This window comes from Cotesia typhae, unplaced genomic scaffold, assembly GCF_013202065.1.
Source record: "Cotesia typhae breed Kobodo isofemale line unplaced genomic scaffold, CoteBio_Ctyphae contig_23, whole genome shotgun sequence".
Lineage (NCBI taxonomy): Eukaryota > Metazoa > Arthropoda > Insecta > Hymenoptera > Braconidae > Cotesia > Cotesia typhae.
The window spans coordinates 2,694,094-2,714,858 of record NW_027423729.1 but is presented as its reverse complement, the minus strand read 5'-3'; the positions used below and the strand labels follow the sequence as shown (position 1 = coordinate 2,714,858).

General features: G+C 29.0%; 2 protein-coding genes across 2 annotated transcripts; both read right to left on the bottom strand.

The window, feature by feature from the left end:
- Nucleotides 1–205: 205 nt before the first annotated feature.
- LOC141524711 (uncharacterized) lies at nt 206–13,374 on the bottom strand. The gene is made up of 25 exons (XM_074238721.1): nt 13,145–13,374; nt 12,906–13,018; nt 12,489–12,538; nt 11,419–11,599; nt 10,553–10,684; nt 10,265–10,424; nt 9,237–9,474; nt 8,656–8,876; nt 7,906–8,008; nt 7,026–7,153; nt 6,552–6,674; nt 6,008–6,175; nt 5,596–5,877; nt 5,413–5,517; nt 4,622–4,835; nt 4,246–4,429; nt 3,365–3,744; nt 2,979–3,172; nt 2,548–2,706; nt 2,309–2,437; nt 2,064–2,194; nt 1,626–1,875; nt 1,437–1,533; nt 1,261–1,371; nt 206–754 (listed from the first exon to the last, which is right to left on the bottom strand). Exons 2-25 carry the CDS (start codon nt 12,932–12,934, stop codon nt 684–686), a joined length of 3,840 nt encoding a protein of 1,279 aa, XP_074094822.1. The 5' UTR covers nt 12,935–13,018; nt 13,145–13,374; the 3' UTR covers nt 206–683.
- Nucleotides 13,375–13,508: 134 nt separating this feature from the next.
- Exu (maternal protein exuperantia) lies at nt 13,509–17,581 on the bottom strand. The gene is made up of 6 exons (XM_074238722.1): nt 17,252–17,581; nt 16,986–17,029; nt 16,230–16,622; nt 15,085–15,366; nt 14,602–14,937; nt 13,509–14,468 (listed from the first exon to the last, which is right to left on the bottom strand). Exons 3-6 carry the CDS (start codon nt 16,539–16,541, stop codon nt 14,109–14,111), a joined length of 1,290 nt encoding a protein of 429 aa, XP_074094823.1. The 5' UTR covers nt 16,542–16,622; nt 16,986–17,029; nt 17,252–17,581; the 3' UTR covers nt 13,509–14,108.
- Nucleotides 17,582–20,765: the final 3,184 nt, after the last annotated feature.

The following is a 20,765-nucleotide window of genomic DNA, read 5'->3' as shown; positions in this document are numbered from 1 at the left end:
ATTAACAAAATTTAAGTTGTCAGAGATAAAATAAAAAAAAAATTTTTTTTTGACTGTAATAACATTACCGATCGCTGAAAAATTCTGGTGGCGCTGATGCGCAATGTTCGAAATTTGAAATTTAGACAAGTCACGAGACGCCATCTTGTTTTGTTGTCAGTCCGCAGGCACCGAGTAATAACGACGGTCGTAAAAATATCTTTGTAGAAATTGGTAGAAATAAAGAAAAATATAAAAACTTTCTACATGATTCATGTATAATAATTTTTATTACAAAATAGTAATAAAAAAAAAGAATGTAAATAGGCAATTATTTAGAAATTTTACAACAATAGCAGAAACAAAAGAAACGAGGAAATAGAATAAGCGTCGGTAATAAAAATATTCGAACGATCTCAATGCAGGTCAATATAATTAACTCGTATTCACAGAGTATTAATATTTTAATTGAAGTTTCATTTAGTTTATTGTTTTATATTGATGTTGTGTAATACATAATTTGTAGCAAGTGTTTTAGGGTTATAGTTAATGTCAATTAATAATTTAATGCAGCAGTATATTTTATTAATCCCTTTTATGACTACAGTACACTTGATCCCAATGCAAGTATTATAACAATTATTATCATTATTGAAGATAACGTAACTAAATATAAATTATTTTTTAATACTAGATTTATTTTTCTAATACAGGACCATCATTTCCTTGGACGTCAGACTTGTCATAAGAATTTTTTCAGTTGTCACCGGTCCATCTGTAAGTCAGTTAAATTTTTTTTTTAGTTAAAAATTGAATTTTTAAAACGTGGAAGTAGCAGATAAAAATAAATTTTTTTAATCAATTTAATTATCGTTTATTCAATCAAAACATTTCAAATATCTGTTACTTTCATTACGATTTATTTATTTATTTAAACTTCTTCGAGGTATCTATAGATAAAATCATTAAAAACTTCTGTTGTAAATTAAATAAATGGATTTTATCCTAAAATCGTTATTAAATTATTAATTTTAAAGTCATAGTTATTAAAAATGATTAAAATTTATTTAACTGGATTCGAATCCATCAGTAGATACCTGGGAGCTTAAATAAATGAATAGCAAACTTCTTAATTAATAATTAAGAGCCCTAGTTTTATTAGTTCAATAAAACGTTGACCATACTAATTACTAAGGCTTTAAATTATAGTAAAAGTTTTATTACTTTAAAAGAAAAGTAAATAAAGTAATATATAATAATAAAATAGCGATAAAAACTGACCTAGAGGATACCAAATATCGTTATTACCGGTATCCTTTCTAGCCGAGTCTAGTGCATCACGTATGGCCAATACTATACCGTAACTCATGCATAATGGTGGCTCCCCAACAGCTTGAAACGATAAAATAAATAATTCAAACGTTTTGGTAACAATATTTAAAGCTAGAGTAATATACCTTTGGATCGTAGAACTCCCGTGGGGTTTGGTGCATTACGTCTAAAGGATACACGAAAGTCCACGGGGATATCCTTAGCACCAGGTGGTTTATAATTCTGCGGTTATAAATAACAGGATAATGCTTTTGTAACTCTTTAAAGTCCTCGGAAAAAAAAAAATTAAAAAAAAGAAAAAAAGATATACAAACCCAGGTACGGTGATTTGCTAGTAGCCCGGTTTTAGGACAGTAAACGAGGTCCTCGCTAGTCCAATACCCGATCCCCATTACATATGCGCCTTCTGCTTGTCCTAAATCAATCTCTGGATTCATGCTGATGCCAACGTCTTCCAATAAATCGACTCGTCGAATCAAGTGTTGTCCCGTTAACAAATCCAGCTCTACTTCAGCAACGCTAGCACCGTAGATTGGATAACCATGCTCGGGACCATTGGTAACCCTAGATTCATGAATAGCTATTGTATCGTGTGTTAAGTTAAGGCCAATCAATGTACACAGTATCAAACATCAAATACACCCTCTAAATATTTAGTGATCAAATTCTACAATTGTGTATATGTCACCAAATATTTGATTTTTATATCAAACATTAAATTTATCTATTTTAAATTCAAATAATTATCTTACATGCATCGAGCAACAAGATCAACATTTTTAGCGTGAGCAGCAAACACAAGCTCCTTCCACGAAGGATTTCCCATTTCTTTTCTAATCGGCTCCAATCTCTCCAATAATTCTTTGCATGCATCTATTGTTGCCTGAAAGAAAAAAAAACCCAATAATATGAATATAAATATAAATAATTAGATTGGATAGAGAATTTTAAAATCGGATAAAATAAATACAAGCAGGATATTATATATAATGTTTACCCGAGCACAAGTTTCGCTTCCGAGACTTCCCCCGGTGACTGTATTATTCGGAGCGACAACGTTATTCGAGGGTTTGACGTTAACCATTTCCAGATCGATGCCCAGTGTATAAGCAGCAGCCTGAGCAACCTGTATAACATTTACAGAGGATTATCTTCGATTCGCTTTATCCCGAGCTGGTAGTAGTTTCCGGGTAACCTCGTACTTCATAACACCAGGCTATATAGTGCTTTCATTACCTTAGTGTGAATACCCTGACCCATCTCGATGCCACCATGTATAATAGCGACTGTACCATCTCGAGCGTATATCGACACTAATGCATGAAACTGACCAAATGGATGGAAAGGATATGTCATTGGTACTAAAGATAGTCCTCGTTTCTTCCATCGATTTTCCTGTTGATTTCATTATATTTATTCATAAATTTAACATTATCAACTCCAATATTCAAAGTTGGAGTGCAGAAATTGTTTTTGTATTTCTTACGAGGTTTTTAGGCCAAGCCGTCAATTCGTTTATTATTTTTTTAGAAATTTAGAGTTTTTAAAGTCACATCCCTTCATTTTAAAGAATAAGAGAGAGCAGGAAAGATATACAAATACTCTTAGACAAAGTTTTTCTTCTTCTCCTAAAGGTATAAAAGATTATAATTAATATAGTTACTTACAGTATTGAAAAGTCGTACACTACGTTTTCGCGCTTCATAATCAGAAGACATTTTTAAGTCATCAATCATTTTACTGAGTACTTCTTTATCCGGAGCATTCATATTGCTCAACTTTACTTCAATAGGATCCTTATTTAATGTTCTGGATATATGTTCCATAATATTCTCAGACATGGCAATTCCTTCAGTAGAACCTGCAAGGGGTTTAACAACATTCAATATTAAACATCAAACGTTTGTATTGTCAGTAGAGTACAATATCTCCTTTGAAGTTCAGCAATTGAATAGAGTAATTCGAAATTCAATTTCGGAACAATTAAATTTCAAAAAGACCAGTATAAAGTGTAGGTAACCTTAAGATTAATAAATATAATAGTAATTAAAACCTGGAGCGCGGCAATAAGTATTAGAGGGGACGTCAGTCATCGCATCAACGACTCCGACATTCCAAGTTGATCCGTCGTAGCATGTGTAAATATGTTGAAACGTTAAGACTGATGAGAATTCGTTCCAGGAGCAGCCGGCATTATGCCAACTAGTGCTGTTGAGATATTGTATTACACCCTGGGCGTCAACGCCGACCTCGTACTCTTGTCTTGCGTGCGGGCGCTTACCCAAACACATCATATTACTCTCAATAGACATTATAAATCTTGCTGGACGATTTAATATATATGATACAACCGCACATGCACAGGCGACTGGATTGTTTCGGGATATCTTGGCGCCATATCCACCACCGAGTCTTCGTACGTTAATATTGACCCTGTAGATAGACAAATACCAGTTATTTCATGTCAATTCGCTAAATTGTTCGACTAATTCGACAACTTCAATTTCTATGAATTATTGCATCAAGCTTTTGCTTAGAATTAACGAAAAAATTTTTTAAGAAATATTTTCATAATTAGAAAAAATTAAAAAATCATATAATGAATTCTCATACAAACTAAAAATAAAAATAAGATATGTATAAACGATACAGCACATAATTGGTAACAATTAATGTAGCTCTGGGTTATACAGCTAGTAGTTATTGGAGATTATAGATTTCAGAATACCCCACGGCAGAGGAATTAATTTCCTGAGGAAGTTTGTGTTGAGGATTAACAATTACGAAGCTAAGATACGAGATGTATACAAGGAACAGTACGATGAGGTAAAAGCGGATAAGTATAAGTTGAAGCAGAAAGCTGATCTTGTGGTTTGGAAGCTCTTGCTCCGGGTCTTTACGCAAATATTAATATACATTTGATAGTTCAGTTACCTGTTGTTAGGAATACCAAGACAGTCAGCTATTGAAACTTGCGTAAGGTCTATGAATTGTGATGTCGGGTAAACATCTATTCCATCTTCTGTTGGAACGCAAACACACGACTGCGGTTCCATTGTGTAATGATACTGTCCTCCGATTTCTATGTCTCCTTTTATAACGTGAGCGATATCGCTACCTACGTGCGATAATTATTTTTTTATTATATCGGTTGTTGATAGAAATAAAAAAATTCAAATTTCTGATCGTTAGTAAAATCGATGATCTCAGAATGTCAGTCATTAGGTTCGTTATTGGTATTCTAAATGGCTAAGTTAATTTACCGATAGGGTGATGGATTGATTGATTGATAGGCAATTGATAAAAGTACCTTTTGACTTTGCAGGAACTGTAATCGTTGGCAATAATCTTGAGCTGTCCGCAGATCCCAGCACATCCTTTATTGTTATTATCGGCTTTCTCTTTCCCGTCTCGGAGTAAGTGATTTTAACTTTTTTAGCGGCTTCGTAAGCTCGTGCGTAGGTTGTTGCCGCTATTACGCCGATCGGTTGCCCTGAATACTGAATTTCTTTCTCTAGAAATAGCTGAATTGAATAATTAAATTTTATTACAAAAGTTATAACGAAGAAATTTTTTTTTTTAATTAATTAATAGGTCAAGTACGAATTGTACATGAATATTTTTCTCTACAGAAATTGTCTGGAGTACAGTTCAAAGAATTTATTTATTTTAAAGTTCAGCTAGAAATTTAATGATTTTTTTTTTTTTGTATACAAAAAAAGTCAATTTATATTCAACTGAGAAAGGATATAAAACTAAAATATAAATATTATTTGACAGTGTCGCACTTTGATAAAAATATATAAATAATATACATAATCCATACTTAACTTCAATAAAAATAAAATATGAACGACTAAGTAAAAAAAGGTAAAGCCTATTCTTTTCGCATAAAGAAAATAAAATCCTATTTAAATTTAATTTATGAATACAGTGTTTATAATTGAATTTAAATCTCTTATAATTACCTTCCTATTGCAGGGTATTAAATATTTAATCATATTAATGAAATTGAATTATATCTAAGTAATGATAACAACGATAAAAATAATAAGATAATAATAATCTTTGGAAAATCATAGAATATATATTATTTATTACCAATTCATTATGATCTAATAAAACTTCTTTGTTTTCCCCATTAATTGCAAGATTTTTGCCGGGAACATCTTTGGCCGTCAAGAAAGCCACAACCCCATCCATTGCCTGTTTAAATTAAAACAATTATTTAATCAATTAATCAATCAAATAATCATCACAAATAATTTTATAACCAAAGTATACCAGAGCTTCAGAGGCGTCAATGTTTTCAACAACCCCAACCGCAAACTCAGCGTGAACAAATGCACAGAAAACTTCATTAGATTGTGGCGGTAGGTCGTTAACATACTGAGCTTCTCCAGACGTCTGGTAAATGGATTCCATTTTCGGTACGGGTTTATTAACTGGCCACATATTTTTATCTATGTCATAATCGTGTCTTGCAGATGATACATCACGTTTTATCATAGAGCCACCGCTTCGTAGTCTCTCGCTAACATTTTCCGACAATAAACCGAGAACGAACTGTAATCATAAAAAAATCTTTTTATCTGATCGAATTTCTTTTATCCGGAAATGTTGTATCAGTTACGTAATTAGTCTAATAAGGAAAATTTATATCTTTTATAATATTCAGATGAGTTATATATAGTACCTTGTAAAATAATCCTAGAGATAGAGTTTTTCGGAACTCTGGCGTATAATCGGGCAGTACACGATCTGGTTTCAATTCCGCGTCAAGTATGTCTAAGGCTTGTTTGAAGATATTTTTGTCAAAAAGCGATTTTCTATTAAGAAAATCTTCCATCGATGTTGCATGCAACTGTAAAAAATATGTCATCAATATACTTATGGATATATAGTATTGAAAGAGGTTTTACTATTTGTCAAACGGCTTAAGACGAGATAAAACTCTTCAGACTTTTTTACGTAATATTTCATTTTATTTGACATGTATTTTTATTATTGTTATTTATATCTCGTGATAAATATTTTAACGACTAAATTTAAAGACTTGACTTGAGTAATGTCTCAACATTCACTCAAAAAATGATTTTATGGAAAAAAAAAATTTATTGCCGGACTTAATGGCTATCAAAAAATGTTATCTTTTTTTTCTGGTTGTTTTTCCAAATTTTAAATAATTTTTTTTTTTATTTAAATGAATATTTTTTTGAAATAAAATCAAAAATACTCACAAAATCATGTCGAATTCCTCCAAATATAATATTGGGTTTCTCTAATACAATTCCTCTTGCATCGAGTTTGAATAGAAATCCGGCATTTACATGAGCATGTGCATTTTGAGCTCTCGGCATTACCTATACATTTAATACAATAATAATTATTAATCATGTTAATTAATAATTATTTCGTAACATTACTGTGCCATTAATTAGCCGATTTATTACCAAGTGGAATTTCAATTTGTTTTGAAACAAATTAAATATACACCAACGGTCACAAGCATATATATATTCGAATGATATTTAGATGCTTATGTGTATGTAGGTCTGTTGTACAAACCTTGTATACCCATATATATATATATATATGTTTATCTGGTATGTACATTTACTGTGTTCATTTATTTGTGTAGCCAGTAAATGCAAAGGATTTCCCCCGGCTACACTCATAACAGCACAAACCATTTCCTTAAGTTACTACTGTACCTTATAAGATCGATACACATGCTCCGGCTTCAACGCTGGCAGAACGATGCTGTATATTATTTTGTGTTTCATATCTATCTTCAGGAAATCCATTAGGCTTACTTTTTTTTTAACCCCAGGTGATTCAACTAAAAAATAAATCAATAGTTACATTTTTATCTCGGGATTTTTTATTTAACGGCAGCCCACAACGCTCATAAAAAATTAAAAATATCAAGTTAAATGTTGCATTATTTATACCATCGGATCATATTAATATTATTATGATTTATACATAAATCCCTGAATTAAAATAATCATTATTGACGTGTACAATCTTAAATAATTTAATGACGTCGAACAACAAATTATTAAATGATGAATGTAATAATAAAGTTTTTTCACAAACAATATTAATTAACGTTTCAAAAGAAATAAAATATCTTTATTAAAAATTCACAAAAAAAATATTCAAAAATTTAATTTCAATATTACTTTGCTTAAAGTAAAAATATAAGGAGCTTAATATTTTCATTTTTGTCGGTATCATAAAGCTAAAATATACTTGAACGATTAAAATTTTCATTACAGCATTCAAATTACTTCACATAATGCAAATATATATTAAGTAATATTCAATTCTATTCAATAACATACTACAATATTAAATATAAAGTAAAGTAAACGCGCAATTACTAAATTTAAACTTTAAAATGAATATAAGAGAGTTTTAAAAGTTTGGTCCGTTTAAATTTTGGTCCGAAACAAAAAACGAATGACGTAAATTTAATATGATCCTTTGGCATGAAAACTGCATCATTGAATCGTTTATGAGTCTCATATGCTAGTGGACACGTGAAACAGAAACTTTAAAGTAATGAAATATGATATAAAATTTTACGGATATGTATCTCGGCTCCGGCGGTTTCCAGTAGCAGAAACAAATCCGAGGGAAACTCGTGGTGTTTGTGCTTTATCATCAGATTTCCAGCCAACGTTCCTATCTGTAAGACCACAGAAATACCAACACACGCGTTACTACCCCTAGTTGCTTTTCTTTCATTAACAAACTAAATATATAACCCCATATCTTGATCTACCAAGTACCCGTACTCATATACTTCTCTTTATCCCCCTTTCTATATTATATACTAAATATACTATCAAAACCATTTTATTTAATCCATTAAAAGCGTAAACATAAACATCGGATGTTAGAAGAAATTTTAATAGACAAGATAAAATATTTAATATATACTATAATGATAGATATTTTGTGACAGAGCTGATTCTCATCAGCTAGATGTTTGTTTCTCTGACGAGACGTTGAAGACAAATTAATTAAGCCGAAATACTCTGTCTAAAATTTATTAAAATATGGAATCTAAAACTTTAACTATTTAAGAAAAAAATACTTAAACTTCTTAAAAAATAATTTAACAACAAAGAAGTTAACTTCTTAATTATGTAAAATAGTAAATTATTTAATTATTCAAAATAAATCAATTGTTTATTTTTCTTAAATAATTAATTAAATTATTCTGTGTTGATATTAAAATTTTTAATCAATCTTATTTTTTGTTGAATATGTTAAAATAAAAAAAAAATAATTCGACACCCCAGTCTTAATAGTAAATAAAAAGAAACAAACATTGCGGACAGCGACACTGGCAATAAGGTCGACGTGATTAGCCATGTGTTGCAAATGTTTGAACCCGGGATCGGTGGCGTACTTCTTGAAGGTGTTTTTGGCAACAGTGAGGGTGCAATTCCCGCCGAAGGTCAGCATTTTATCGGTTTTCTCGACGCGATGTAGGTCAGCAACGTCATTCAAATCCAAATATATTTGCGGCTTCTCCAGTCGGTAAACACCTGCGGACAGACATAATATACAATGCTATCTACACAAATACAATAGCCTCGTAACATGTTAGTATCATCGATCCTTTATTATCACCACATCGTGGATCCTCGTGTCGATGTTAAAGCTCAAGTATAACATCTACAAGCCCAGCTAATTGCTGTATCTACTGATTTTGTACCCATTATTGTATATACTGATAATAATAATAATAATAATAATAATAATAATCAGTAATAATTCTCCCCTAGTTGCTCTGGAGCCCTCAGCTCTCTTATACTCTATATATACTCCACTAACATCATCTACTGTCACCACCGCAACAACTATCAACTATCAACATGTTTTATATATAAAAACAGTAGCCTTACCGTGGCCGGTGTTGCCGCCGTTTAATACATAAGTTGCATTCGGATTGTTATTAAAGACGTTGAAGAGACCCTCAACAGATAGAACTTTGTGAAACTGTACATTATTCATCGCCATTATGTGAACTTCGCTCAATTTTGTTGGCATTTCCGGCATTTCCTCACTGCTACTGCTTACATTTATGCAGCTACCTTTACAAGGTTCTCCGGACTTTGGGCACATCTTCAGCTTATACAATTCCTGTATATGATCAGAATTATATATATATATATATATATATATATATATATATATATATATATATATATATATATATATATATATATATATATATATATATATTGGTAATCTGAATAATTTTGAGCTCTGTTGGGTAACTTAAAACTTTGTTAGCTTCTAAAGTTCCAACAGTCTAAATCACCCTTTGTATGGTTAAATTATTTCATTTCAATCAAATATAAATATGCTTCATCAGGATTATATAAGATATTTGTGCCTAAATTTTAAATTAATAAATATTTGCATTTAGTCAAATATAGAAATATAATGGAATTACAAGTTTGATTTGATCATAGTTCAATTATTGAAGTTAAAATTTCCAAAGTTTTAGCGATCGATTATTAAATTTTTAAACTTTGCCGACATGTCTTCTTTAAAAGTAACTTTTTTCAGTAATTAAAAAGTTACGTAGATTGTGATTAAAATAAAAATTAATTTTACACATCCAGCATTACACTCAATAAACAAAAGCCGTATAAAAACGTGACAGATTAAAATTGATATTACATCTTGAAACTAAAAGCTCATTATAAGCACTGGATTTAATGCTTAATTAACAAACTTCTTGTTCGCTTCGGCGGATCAATTGTGTAAGCGCATCAAGGATTCCCATCATAAGCAGCTCTAATTAGCTTGATAATGGAAAATATAAAATGCGCTTAAATAATATTATTAGAATTTCTGCGAGGCTATTATCAGGCGGGTATATTTATAGAGGAGTAATAACTCGAGTTATAACTGGATCCATTACCTCGATGTCGTGGATTTTTTCTGCTAGCTCAGGTCTTGCATCAACGGCTAATCCTTTAAAGGCATCTAAAATCGCTCGGTACCCGGTACACCGGCAAATATTACTTCCAAATGAATTTTCAATTTCCTTCATCGTTAATTCTTCTTTGCTTTGCAGTAAGCTATCATTCAAATATAATTATTTATCATTTATTTTTATATTTCGATAATTGCCATTGGCATGGCATTTTTATTATTATTATATATTTACAGATGTGGATTGCCCGTTTGATTAATTATACAAACGTACCTGTACATATTCATGACCATGCCAGGCGAACAATAACCGCATTGCGAGCCATTCATTCCCGCGAGTGCCGTTTGAATCTTGTGATAACCTATTTTTTTGTTACCTATTCCCTCGACGGTCTTGATTTTCCACCTGGCAAAATATATTTCTTTAATAAAAAATTATCAATAATGATATTAATCATAAACTGACTTATAAAAAATATTTTATTACTATTTACATAGTGAAAAGATTAAGAAAATTTTTATCTCCCGCGTAATTATGATAAAATTAATTTTTTTTTTTTTAATCAAATTCAGGAAGATTCTAAAGGGATAGATTTTCTATATTTTTTTATTTAAAATTAGTAATACCTGGCGATTATATAGTGACTGCATGTTGCTAGTTATCATTGATTTGAATTTAATGTAATAATAATAATAATAATAATAATAATAATAATAATAATAATAATAATAATAATAATAATAATAATAATAATAATAATAATAATAATAATAATAATAATAACAATAATAATCATTAATTTAAGAGAAATTGGATTAAAAGCAGATAAAGAAAATTTTTTTTTAATTCTATCGCATCCAATTAAATGATTCGTCAAAAATGAACCTTCTGGTTCTGTTGGACTCAACGAGTCAAGCCAAGATCTAGGTTTAGATCCAGCTTAGGTAGCTCTGGTTCATTATTTTTCTGCCGCGTTAGTCAGATCAAATTCTCTAATTACTTCTCTGTAGACTAAAGTCATTTTTTTAGTTTTAATTTTAAAAATTTACCTACCGTAGGTTTAATTTAAAAAGTAGAATAAGAGAGAAGAAAAGAATGATTTGTTTTTTACTTTTAAATTAATTAATTGTATACTCAACCCATTGCAAATGAGGACTGGGACCAGACATGAGTTAACAGCAAGTGTTTCACCGCGTATCTCAGCAGCGACTATACAAGCACCACATCCACCCTCATGGCACATTGACTTTGTACCCCTCAGCTTCGCGTGTTCTCGGATAAAAACATTCAACGATGTCTCGGGTGGTATATTCTCTTGCACTGAAATAAAAATAGATAATAGACACTAGCTTTTTTATCTTCTTCATCCGCTCCGATTCGATTCGATTCGATTCAATTCAATTTTATTCTATTCAATCTAATTCTACTTTTTTCTTTTCTCTTAACTACTGATTAATTTTTTTATATCGTTAAAATACAAAGCTCAAGTGATATCAATGTAAATTACTCTCGAGTTGTCATTACACTCGTGCTTTTATTTTATAATCTCATTGTTTTTACTTTCATTTAGTAACAGTGATAATTATAATAGATAACTCAATAAATTATTAACTTTCCTCGACACGTTTATAATGAAAAAGTTATTATTGTTTATTTTGTCTTCGGTAATTACTTTTTTTTTATTATTTAAAAAGTTGCGGTTTCAATACTTTTGTTATTAAATGCGAGCGGTAAAAAAATTATTGCTAATAAATGTTAAATACCTCAGAAAAATATTAACAGATTTAATGATAGTTAAAAACTTTAATACAATTTAATAACGTAGATTAAAAAAAAATAAATTTCACCCTTTTTTGCGATAAAATAATTTTATTGATTATAAAAAAAAATATCTTTCACGGCTTTTAAAAATTTTCTCAGAAAAAAATTTCTAGAAAATTATAAAATAAATACTTTATATTTTATTCAGATCATAATATCCTGTTGACGTAATTTATCGTCATGGCTAGTTACCTCTATTTAATGCGTAGCAAATATTTCGTCGAGAAAATTACAGTATAATTTGTATTTACTGATTACCCGAGCATTACTCGCTAAATGACAAGCTAAATTTTAAATTATCTCGTTACAGAGTCAAATCAATTTACTAGCATATTATTATAAATTTATATGCACGTTCATAAAAAATATATCATATTGTTTTTCTCACCTTTAAAACTAATGCCATTGATAGTAAACTCGACGAATCCTTTGGAGTCCCTGTTATAGATATTTAATTAACAAAAAGCAAATTAAATTTTGTCACTATTGAACCGATCAATTTTAATGAGAATTTCGAGGCCTTTGAACTTGATATTACACGCTCAAGTTAAATTTCCCAGTGGAAATTTTAGTCAAGGATAGCTTTAAAAGATTATTTAAATAATCGAATACGAAATGATGCCCAACGAAATTGTTGCACTTGATCCTTGATGTTTGATCAACATTTTACAGATAACTCATGATTAAAATTTGCAATTAAATTTTTTAATCAAATAAACAATGACTTGAAAATGAAAATGAATAATGAAGAAAAAAAAATAAAGCTAGTTAATTGATAATCACTAAAATGAAGTAACAAACTTACCCAGAGACGCTGTACGCAGCTTGACCCATCTCGTTATCTAATTGGTCTCACCAACTCTTTGACAACTGATTAAAGTAATGAAACTCCAGCAGCAGTTTACTTTGGGCACTTAACTAGAATAAAAAGTCGTTACAATTAGCCCTTTCTCGTCAAACACAATTATTTTAGTAAAAGAATTCCGAGTTAAATGCAAGCTAACAAAACCGGTTTAACTTACTGATTTTTTAATCAGATTATACCTTGGTTAAATTTATTTACGGCGGCATTAATTTAAATACTTTCAAAAGTTAAAAATAAAATTACTCTGATGATACTTTGGGTATTTGTGCATAATGTTAACCTTGGTGTTCATTATATACATTCCGAGTACCACCACTACTTGCATTATACCGGACTCGATGCACAATTCCAAGTATCCATTGGTCTACTCGATGGATATTATACATTATATATATCTATATATCTCCTTCAGGGTAATTCCTCTCGATAACTACGAATCCATAATTTAATCCTAAGACTAAACTATTATTACGATTAAACCACTTGGTTAAGGGTAATTACTGAATGAAATATACTGACAATAAGCTGGATAATTAATGCAACTGCTTTTCAATCAATGATTTATTATATTAATAAATTCATTAATACAATGAGATCCAACACATAACTAGATATTTATCATCGCCAGGTATTAGTATTTAATAATAACACCTATTAATCAAAATAATATCCTCCTTCCATTACAATCCTTATCATTATTTATTTAATTTGAATCGTCATACCCGTATCCTTATTTATTTAATCATTAAATAAATGCGTGAAAAACAAATTAAGTACTTTTAATACGTAGCAATACTTTTGCGATCACTAAACTTATAATTAACCAATAAGTTATCTGGTTTTTAATTATTTATCATAATTAGTACGAAGTAGTAACAAAAAAAAAAAAAAAAATAATAAACTTGGAATAATGCTAAACAAAAAATAACTTTTAAATAATAGATAAAGTCTTTGTGCAAAAATTAAATTACTCGTTACTTGAGTATCAACTAAATTAATATTTATCATGAGCATTATTTTGTTCTTTTAAACTTATCTCGGAGTATTTCGCGAGCTGATGTAAAAATAAATGATAGTACTATCTCTTAACTGCTAGTAAGGCACATATATATTAATACAAGTAATTAGTGAAACGTGTATTAATTAGTTTTTTTTTGGAGAAGTAGCTTCTTCATTTTCGGTAGCATCGGATGAGGACTCAGTCTTTATTTTTTCCGGGGAGAGCATCGTCGTTGTGTCTGGACTCTCTGTCTCCGAGACACTCTTATTAACATCCTTGTCCTTTTCGTTTTCGTTTTCGTTATCCTTGTTACGTGGTTTTTTCGACGAATTTCTCTTCTTTTTAACCTCCGGTATTTCAACTTTGATTTTTGGCTCTTTTTCTGGATCAAAGTGACCCTCCAGGATCACCAAAAGGTCCAATTTTTCTTTGTCTGTTGCTTTAGCGAGTTTCTTTTTGATCAATTCATCCATTGATTTCATTTTATCACTTTCCCATACTTTCTGCAATGTAATAATTTATTTCAATAATTTATTATCACAAAGATTTAATTCAAATTTTAATATTAAAAAAATTATTATTATTATTCATGTTTAAAAAACTCAAAGTTAGTAAATATTTAAAAATTAGACGAACCTTTAATTGTTCATAATCAATCTCGGCTTCAGCAAGTAATCGACGAAGTGGAGTCACGTATTGTCGTTCACGACGACTAGAAGTCATTAGAGGTTTGAAAATCGGCTTCAAAGTGAATTGACGCTTCAGTACTTGCTTTAGTACTTCATACTCATTTTCCTCAGTCTCAACTGACGTCACGAATCCACGTATAAATTCAACGGTTGCTTTTGAAGCAGCATCACTGTCTCCTTTGCCGTCGCTAGTCGCCGTGTTTTCTTCTCCGTTACTTAAATGCTGAATTATTTGTAATGAAAGTCGTGCTCGATTTGCTGCATTATCCAGTTGGTTGTCTTCCTGTTGGCAGATAAATAAATAAATGAGAATTTTTATTCAAGAAAGAGATATTATTTATAAAAGATAAGTCAAAGACTTAAAAAAAAAAAAAAAAAAAAAAAAATGATTTCAGTATTTTTATAAAATGAATTATTAAATATTAAATACCTGATTCAGCAGCTTTTGAGACAAGGTTCTCAGCGAAAAAGACTGCAATGTACTGGCACATTTACAACTGGCAACGTCATACCCGTTGAGAAATCCTTTGACAGTCTTCTTGAATCGTTCAAGGAGCTTGAACTTTATCAATGAAGACAAAACAAGTGAGGGAATAAATTTACGTGGCTCGTGGTGGACTAGAATAACACCATCTTTAGCGTCTCCTTGGATTTTCTCTAACCATTCCAAAAAATTGGTCAATGCTGAAATTTCACTTTTTGTTTTCAGCGCCTGGAAAATTAAGATCAAATTATTATTCAAATTTATTTGCTTCAAATTTGATTTTAATTATTAACAATATTTTTGTACATACAGAAAATATGATTTTATCTGACTTTGTTTAATTAAATAGGTAAAAATAGCTTTATTGATTTAGAGATTTAGAGATTTTAAAGACTTTAGAATATTTGAATGACATATTTACGAATGTTTTTTATTTATTTATCTATACAAAATATAAAAAAATACGTTCTAATCAAGTAATTTGATAGATTAAATTAGTTAAAAAATAAAATTTTACCTCAAAATAATTTTATTCAAATGAATAATATTCAAGTCGAGCACGTGAACATTTAATCATTGTTATTATTCATAAATTATTCGGTGAATTTACTACTAGCTGCTTAAAATTTCTCTAATACTTTATCTATTATTTTTAATTCTTTTGATGACTAACTCAGCAAATATTCATTTGATATTACGGCTTCTTATATTTATTCACAGTAAAATTATAATTTTGTTGTAATAAAAATAAATAAGAGTAATTCTTCATTACTTTCTTTTTTTTTACTACTATAAACAAATGAGCGTTAATTAAAAGTATAAACTTTATCAGATAATATTAATCGGCTCAGTAAATTTACTGATTTAATTTTCATATTAAATTACCTTACTTAGCTTTTCAAAGTTACTTGAAGAATTATTTCTCAAAGCAAATATTAGACATCAAATATCATATTTTCTCTCTGAATTTAATTCTATTAAATCCTAATATTTTATTATCATAAAAATAATTTTTTGATTATTAACAAATGATTAAAAGATTATTTAATTAATCAACTATTTACAAAATATAATAATTCTCAAGTACTTACCTTGTGTGTGTTGAGATTTTTCAAAATCCGGTATTTGCCAACATTAACAATTTTTAAATTGTGTCTTTTACATGCCGGCGGTGAAATGTTCTTGTAAGGCATTACATACTGAGTGAATGAAGAGCTGTTAGTGTAGCCAGCAAAGTGACAAATCTCATCAATTAATTTTTTTCCAGTCGTGTCCAAATCCCATCCAACAAGTCGGTAGTTTCCCGGCGAAATTCCTCGACCCTCGAGCGAAAGCGCCGGTTTACGCGGCACCGGGGTCTCGGTTTCGGTTATTGATGATACTGTTGATGATGAGACCACCATCTTTCTTTGCAAATAAACTTTCGACTCTGATAATATACAAATACCAGCTCGTATATTGTATACCGTGTATCAAACACGTAACTATAAAAAAAAATAATAGTAAATAAATAATATATACATAAACATAAATTCCAATAGCAATAAATTAATATTAAATAATATTAAGTATAATAAATTCATTTTTAGTAATTTATTAATTACTAATATATGAGTATTTATATATACAGATATATAATATATATTTTATTACTAAAATATTTATCATACGATAGAATTTATTAGTCTTATGTTTACAGCTTAACTTTTATGTGCCATTGTGTTGAGTTTAGATAAATGACATTGAAAACTTATTTTATTATTATTCCTGTACATACATTTATGTATGTATATGTGTTTACAAAAGGTTTTTATCTATAGAATGCTAAAAATCTTTTTTTTTCTCACCTCAATACTTAGAATCTCGTACAAATAAATACAACACCGGTGATCTACAGAAAAAAAAAAATGTTAGAGAAATTCAACAAAAAAAAAGTTGAATATTGACTTTACCTTCATATTTTTTATTAAAAAGAAGAAAAAAAATTTTTTTTAATTATAAATTTAATTAAAGCTAAAAAAATATTTTAATCAGAGGAAAAAAAAATCCGACGTAATAAATTTTTTTTAAATGTAAAAAACCGCACCCATTAAATGAATTTAATTATACTTACCAAAGAAAAATAGATATTTCAATGCAGCTCAAATAAATGAAGCCCGTACACGTGCTTTAATTTACAAAATCGCTTCTGTTTGACCAGAATATTCTAGATCAACTAGATAAAAAAAAAAACAAAAGCGAAATGGTTTTTTTTATTTCAATTGCACTGTGGATTATTATTACTTAATAGTAACGTTGAAATAATAACAATTATTATTGTTATGGCGATAGCGAAGAAAAAGTCTTAACTTGTTCTAAGAAGACGTGATAATATGTAATGCAACAGGTTTTTATCCAAGAATAAAAGAATCGCGAATGTGACCGCACGTGTCACTTAAGTATATGAATCGTATATAAATGCGAAACAAAAATCAAGAGCCAAGACGCAGCGTTGCTTTTGTTACGCACGCGCAAAGATTCTTTGTGACAAGAGTCGTTGATTGGTCAATTAATATTGATAGTGTATTGGAAGATCGCTTTGTTTGAAAGTTCCCGCGATTTGTTATTTTTGCGCGGGAAAAGTTTGAATTTTTAATCAATTTACTTTGAGATTTTTTATTTTTATTTAAATATTAAATAATTTTTATTATTAACTATTTGAAATATTTTTTATCCATGAATATTATTATTTGTTTATTCATAGATAGGAATTTCTTGATGTTAATAAATTTCAATATTATAATCGTTATTAAAATTTAATTTGTATGATAGATCATGTTAGTTTTTTTATTATAGAATAGAGCGAGTGGAGGATTATTAATATTTTTAATTCATCTCGAATTTTATGGAAATATTAGAGATAAAAATAAATAGTCGATACTGAAAGAGGAAATTGTAATTAAAAATTGTATACTAAAAATTTAATTATTTTCTGACGGTGAGAGTTTTAATCAATATATGTGTACGATATATGTATCGTGATGTTTTATTTGTTTACCGTCGACAGTACGAATGATAACGTAGATAACATTTCTATTTTCAGAACAAATTTTTCATTATATCGCTGCTAATAAAGTTATTAATTAAACTTTATTAAGTCAAATGAATTCCTTTGAAATTAATTCAACTAATAGAAAGGAAAAGAAAAACAAATTAAATTAAAAAAAAAAAAAAATTCTTTTGAACATTCGCGATCGTAAATTGATTTAGTTTCAACTTTAATTTAAAATTCTAGGTAAGCAATGATAGATGCGATTAAAATAATAAAAAGCTTTTTTATATTAATCAATTATATTTCTTACCAAAAAATAATTAAATTAAATTAATTATTAATAATATTTTCAGTCGACAGTTGTTGTGAAAATAATTATTTACGTTGGTATTTCTTTGTGCTAAAAATCAATTTGTACGAAATGTATTCAAAATTCCATACTAATAATAAGCCTTGAAATTAGCTGTTAGTAACTTCTATCAACTTATATAGCGATGTTTTGAACGATATTATTAAATATTTAATTATATTTAAAGTAACACATTAAAAGCTTTAGAAAATTATCAGAACAAGTTTGTATAAGGTAAATTATTAATTAACTTAAAGTTATTAATAATTGTCGGATTTATAATTAAATTTGAATGAACAGCATTAATATTAAACTGATGTTTTGTTAATTACATTAAGTAATATCCAACAAATGCAATTATCCGCGATTTTTTTTTCCTCATTAAATTGGAAAATTTGTACAGTTTTATTTATTATTAATTATTTTCGGTTTCATGTATCGTTCTGAAATATTATTTTTCAATACGCAACATACCTACACCAAACAATACTGAATTGTGTACAAACAAAAGTCTATAAAAAAATATTTGTAATATTTTCCCAGTAGTATTGAGTGTATAGGAATTAATCCGGGGCGAGAATCAAAGTTCAAATGAATGATGGGGGTTATGATAGGGGGTACAGATAACGGGATAACTCTCGACATGGGGTGGCATGTTTGGATTTTCTCTCTTCAATTGTCTGCACAGTATTGCCATTTATACGAATCGGGTGAATGTGAATGTCAATGTAAATGTAGATACATATTAACCGTGTAGTCTCATATCGTATATATAGTACAGAATTATATACCAAGCTCTGCGCCATACATCGAAGAAGAGCATAGAGTATAAATGCCATTTATGCACGGGAGTATAAATACCTATATAACATAAGCTCTCTCTATAGATTATTTGTAACGCAAATGGGCATATCCCGGGTATTAATGATGGTAATTATCATCCACCATTTACCATCCAAACGTGTGTGACACACACGTTAAAACCGCTAAAATAATTCGGGTTTACATTACCTCCTCTATCATTACGATTACTGTTTTTAATTAAGATTTTTATTTATAAATTTATAACTTTTATTTTGGTTATTTAAGTTTCCACATTTCATTTAAATTATATTTACTCCGTAACCACGTCATTTATTAATTTTATTTTTAAAAAATCAATAAATTAACCATCATAAGCAGATTTAGTGACGTAGAAATGATTACATACTCGATTGGATGTTTCATTCATTAAATATCAACACATAATAATATATTTCAATTTATGTTTATATACATATGTTGAAAGATTTTGCTTATAAGGAAAACACCAATGAAAATGTCATGCATGACATCTCATTAGTTACCGGGAACATTTCCGATTGGAGGCTTACTATTTGTACAATATGTATCTACATACATATATGATATACAACTAATACAGCCACCCTTTTGCTGGATACATTCTAAATGTATAGCAGTCTCTGGATTTTAACTTGACGACACGTGGAAGCGACAGTTCCTGACACAAGTTCCACGGATTTGCGCTCCCCCGTGCAATGGATGATTGTCATTGTCACCGATGTAACCCAAGGGAAATTAATGATTTACTTGCATATTCATTGATCAGCCAAACAGGTACTATGTACATCATAGATATGTCTTTTTAAATAAATAATAAGAAAATAGATGAGAAGAGTCACGGCTAACTACAAAGATATATAAACAAATTATTATTGTTGTTAATTTTGGCTGACAAATTTTTATTCACTGTTTGGAGTAATTTAATAATTAAAAAATATGACCTAGTTTCAGGTAAAAAAATTCAACGGCCTGTAAATGTCATAAATTTTTTTTTTTTTTAAATCTTTAACTTCATTTTCTATTAGTGATAATCTGAATTGGATAAAGAAAAAAGTCCTGTCAAAATGACTAAAAAATTTGTTAAATTTACATTTTTAGAATTGTATTATTTACATTATAATAACTGTCAACCACAGAAAATGTAAATTCAACATGTGGAACAAATGTGAAATAAAAAAATGTAAATTTGATATTAGAGAAAATTTGAAAATTTTATATTGGAAAAATGCATTGTATAAAATTATGTATAGCTAAAATTCTTATATATTGTTTATTTCCAGTAAATTTTCCAGTCTTTTTTTGTAAATATATTATAAAATGGTCGTATAATTTTTATACAACTATCTCTGTAATTTTTATTTCTATGTTTGTTTCGTGTACAATTATTGATAAGCCTTCAAAGCT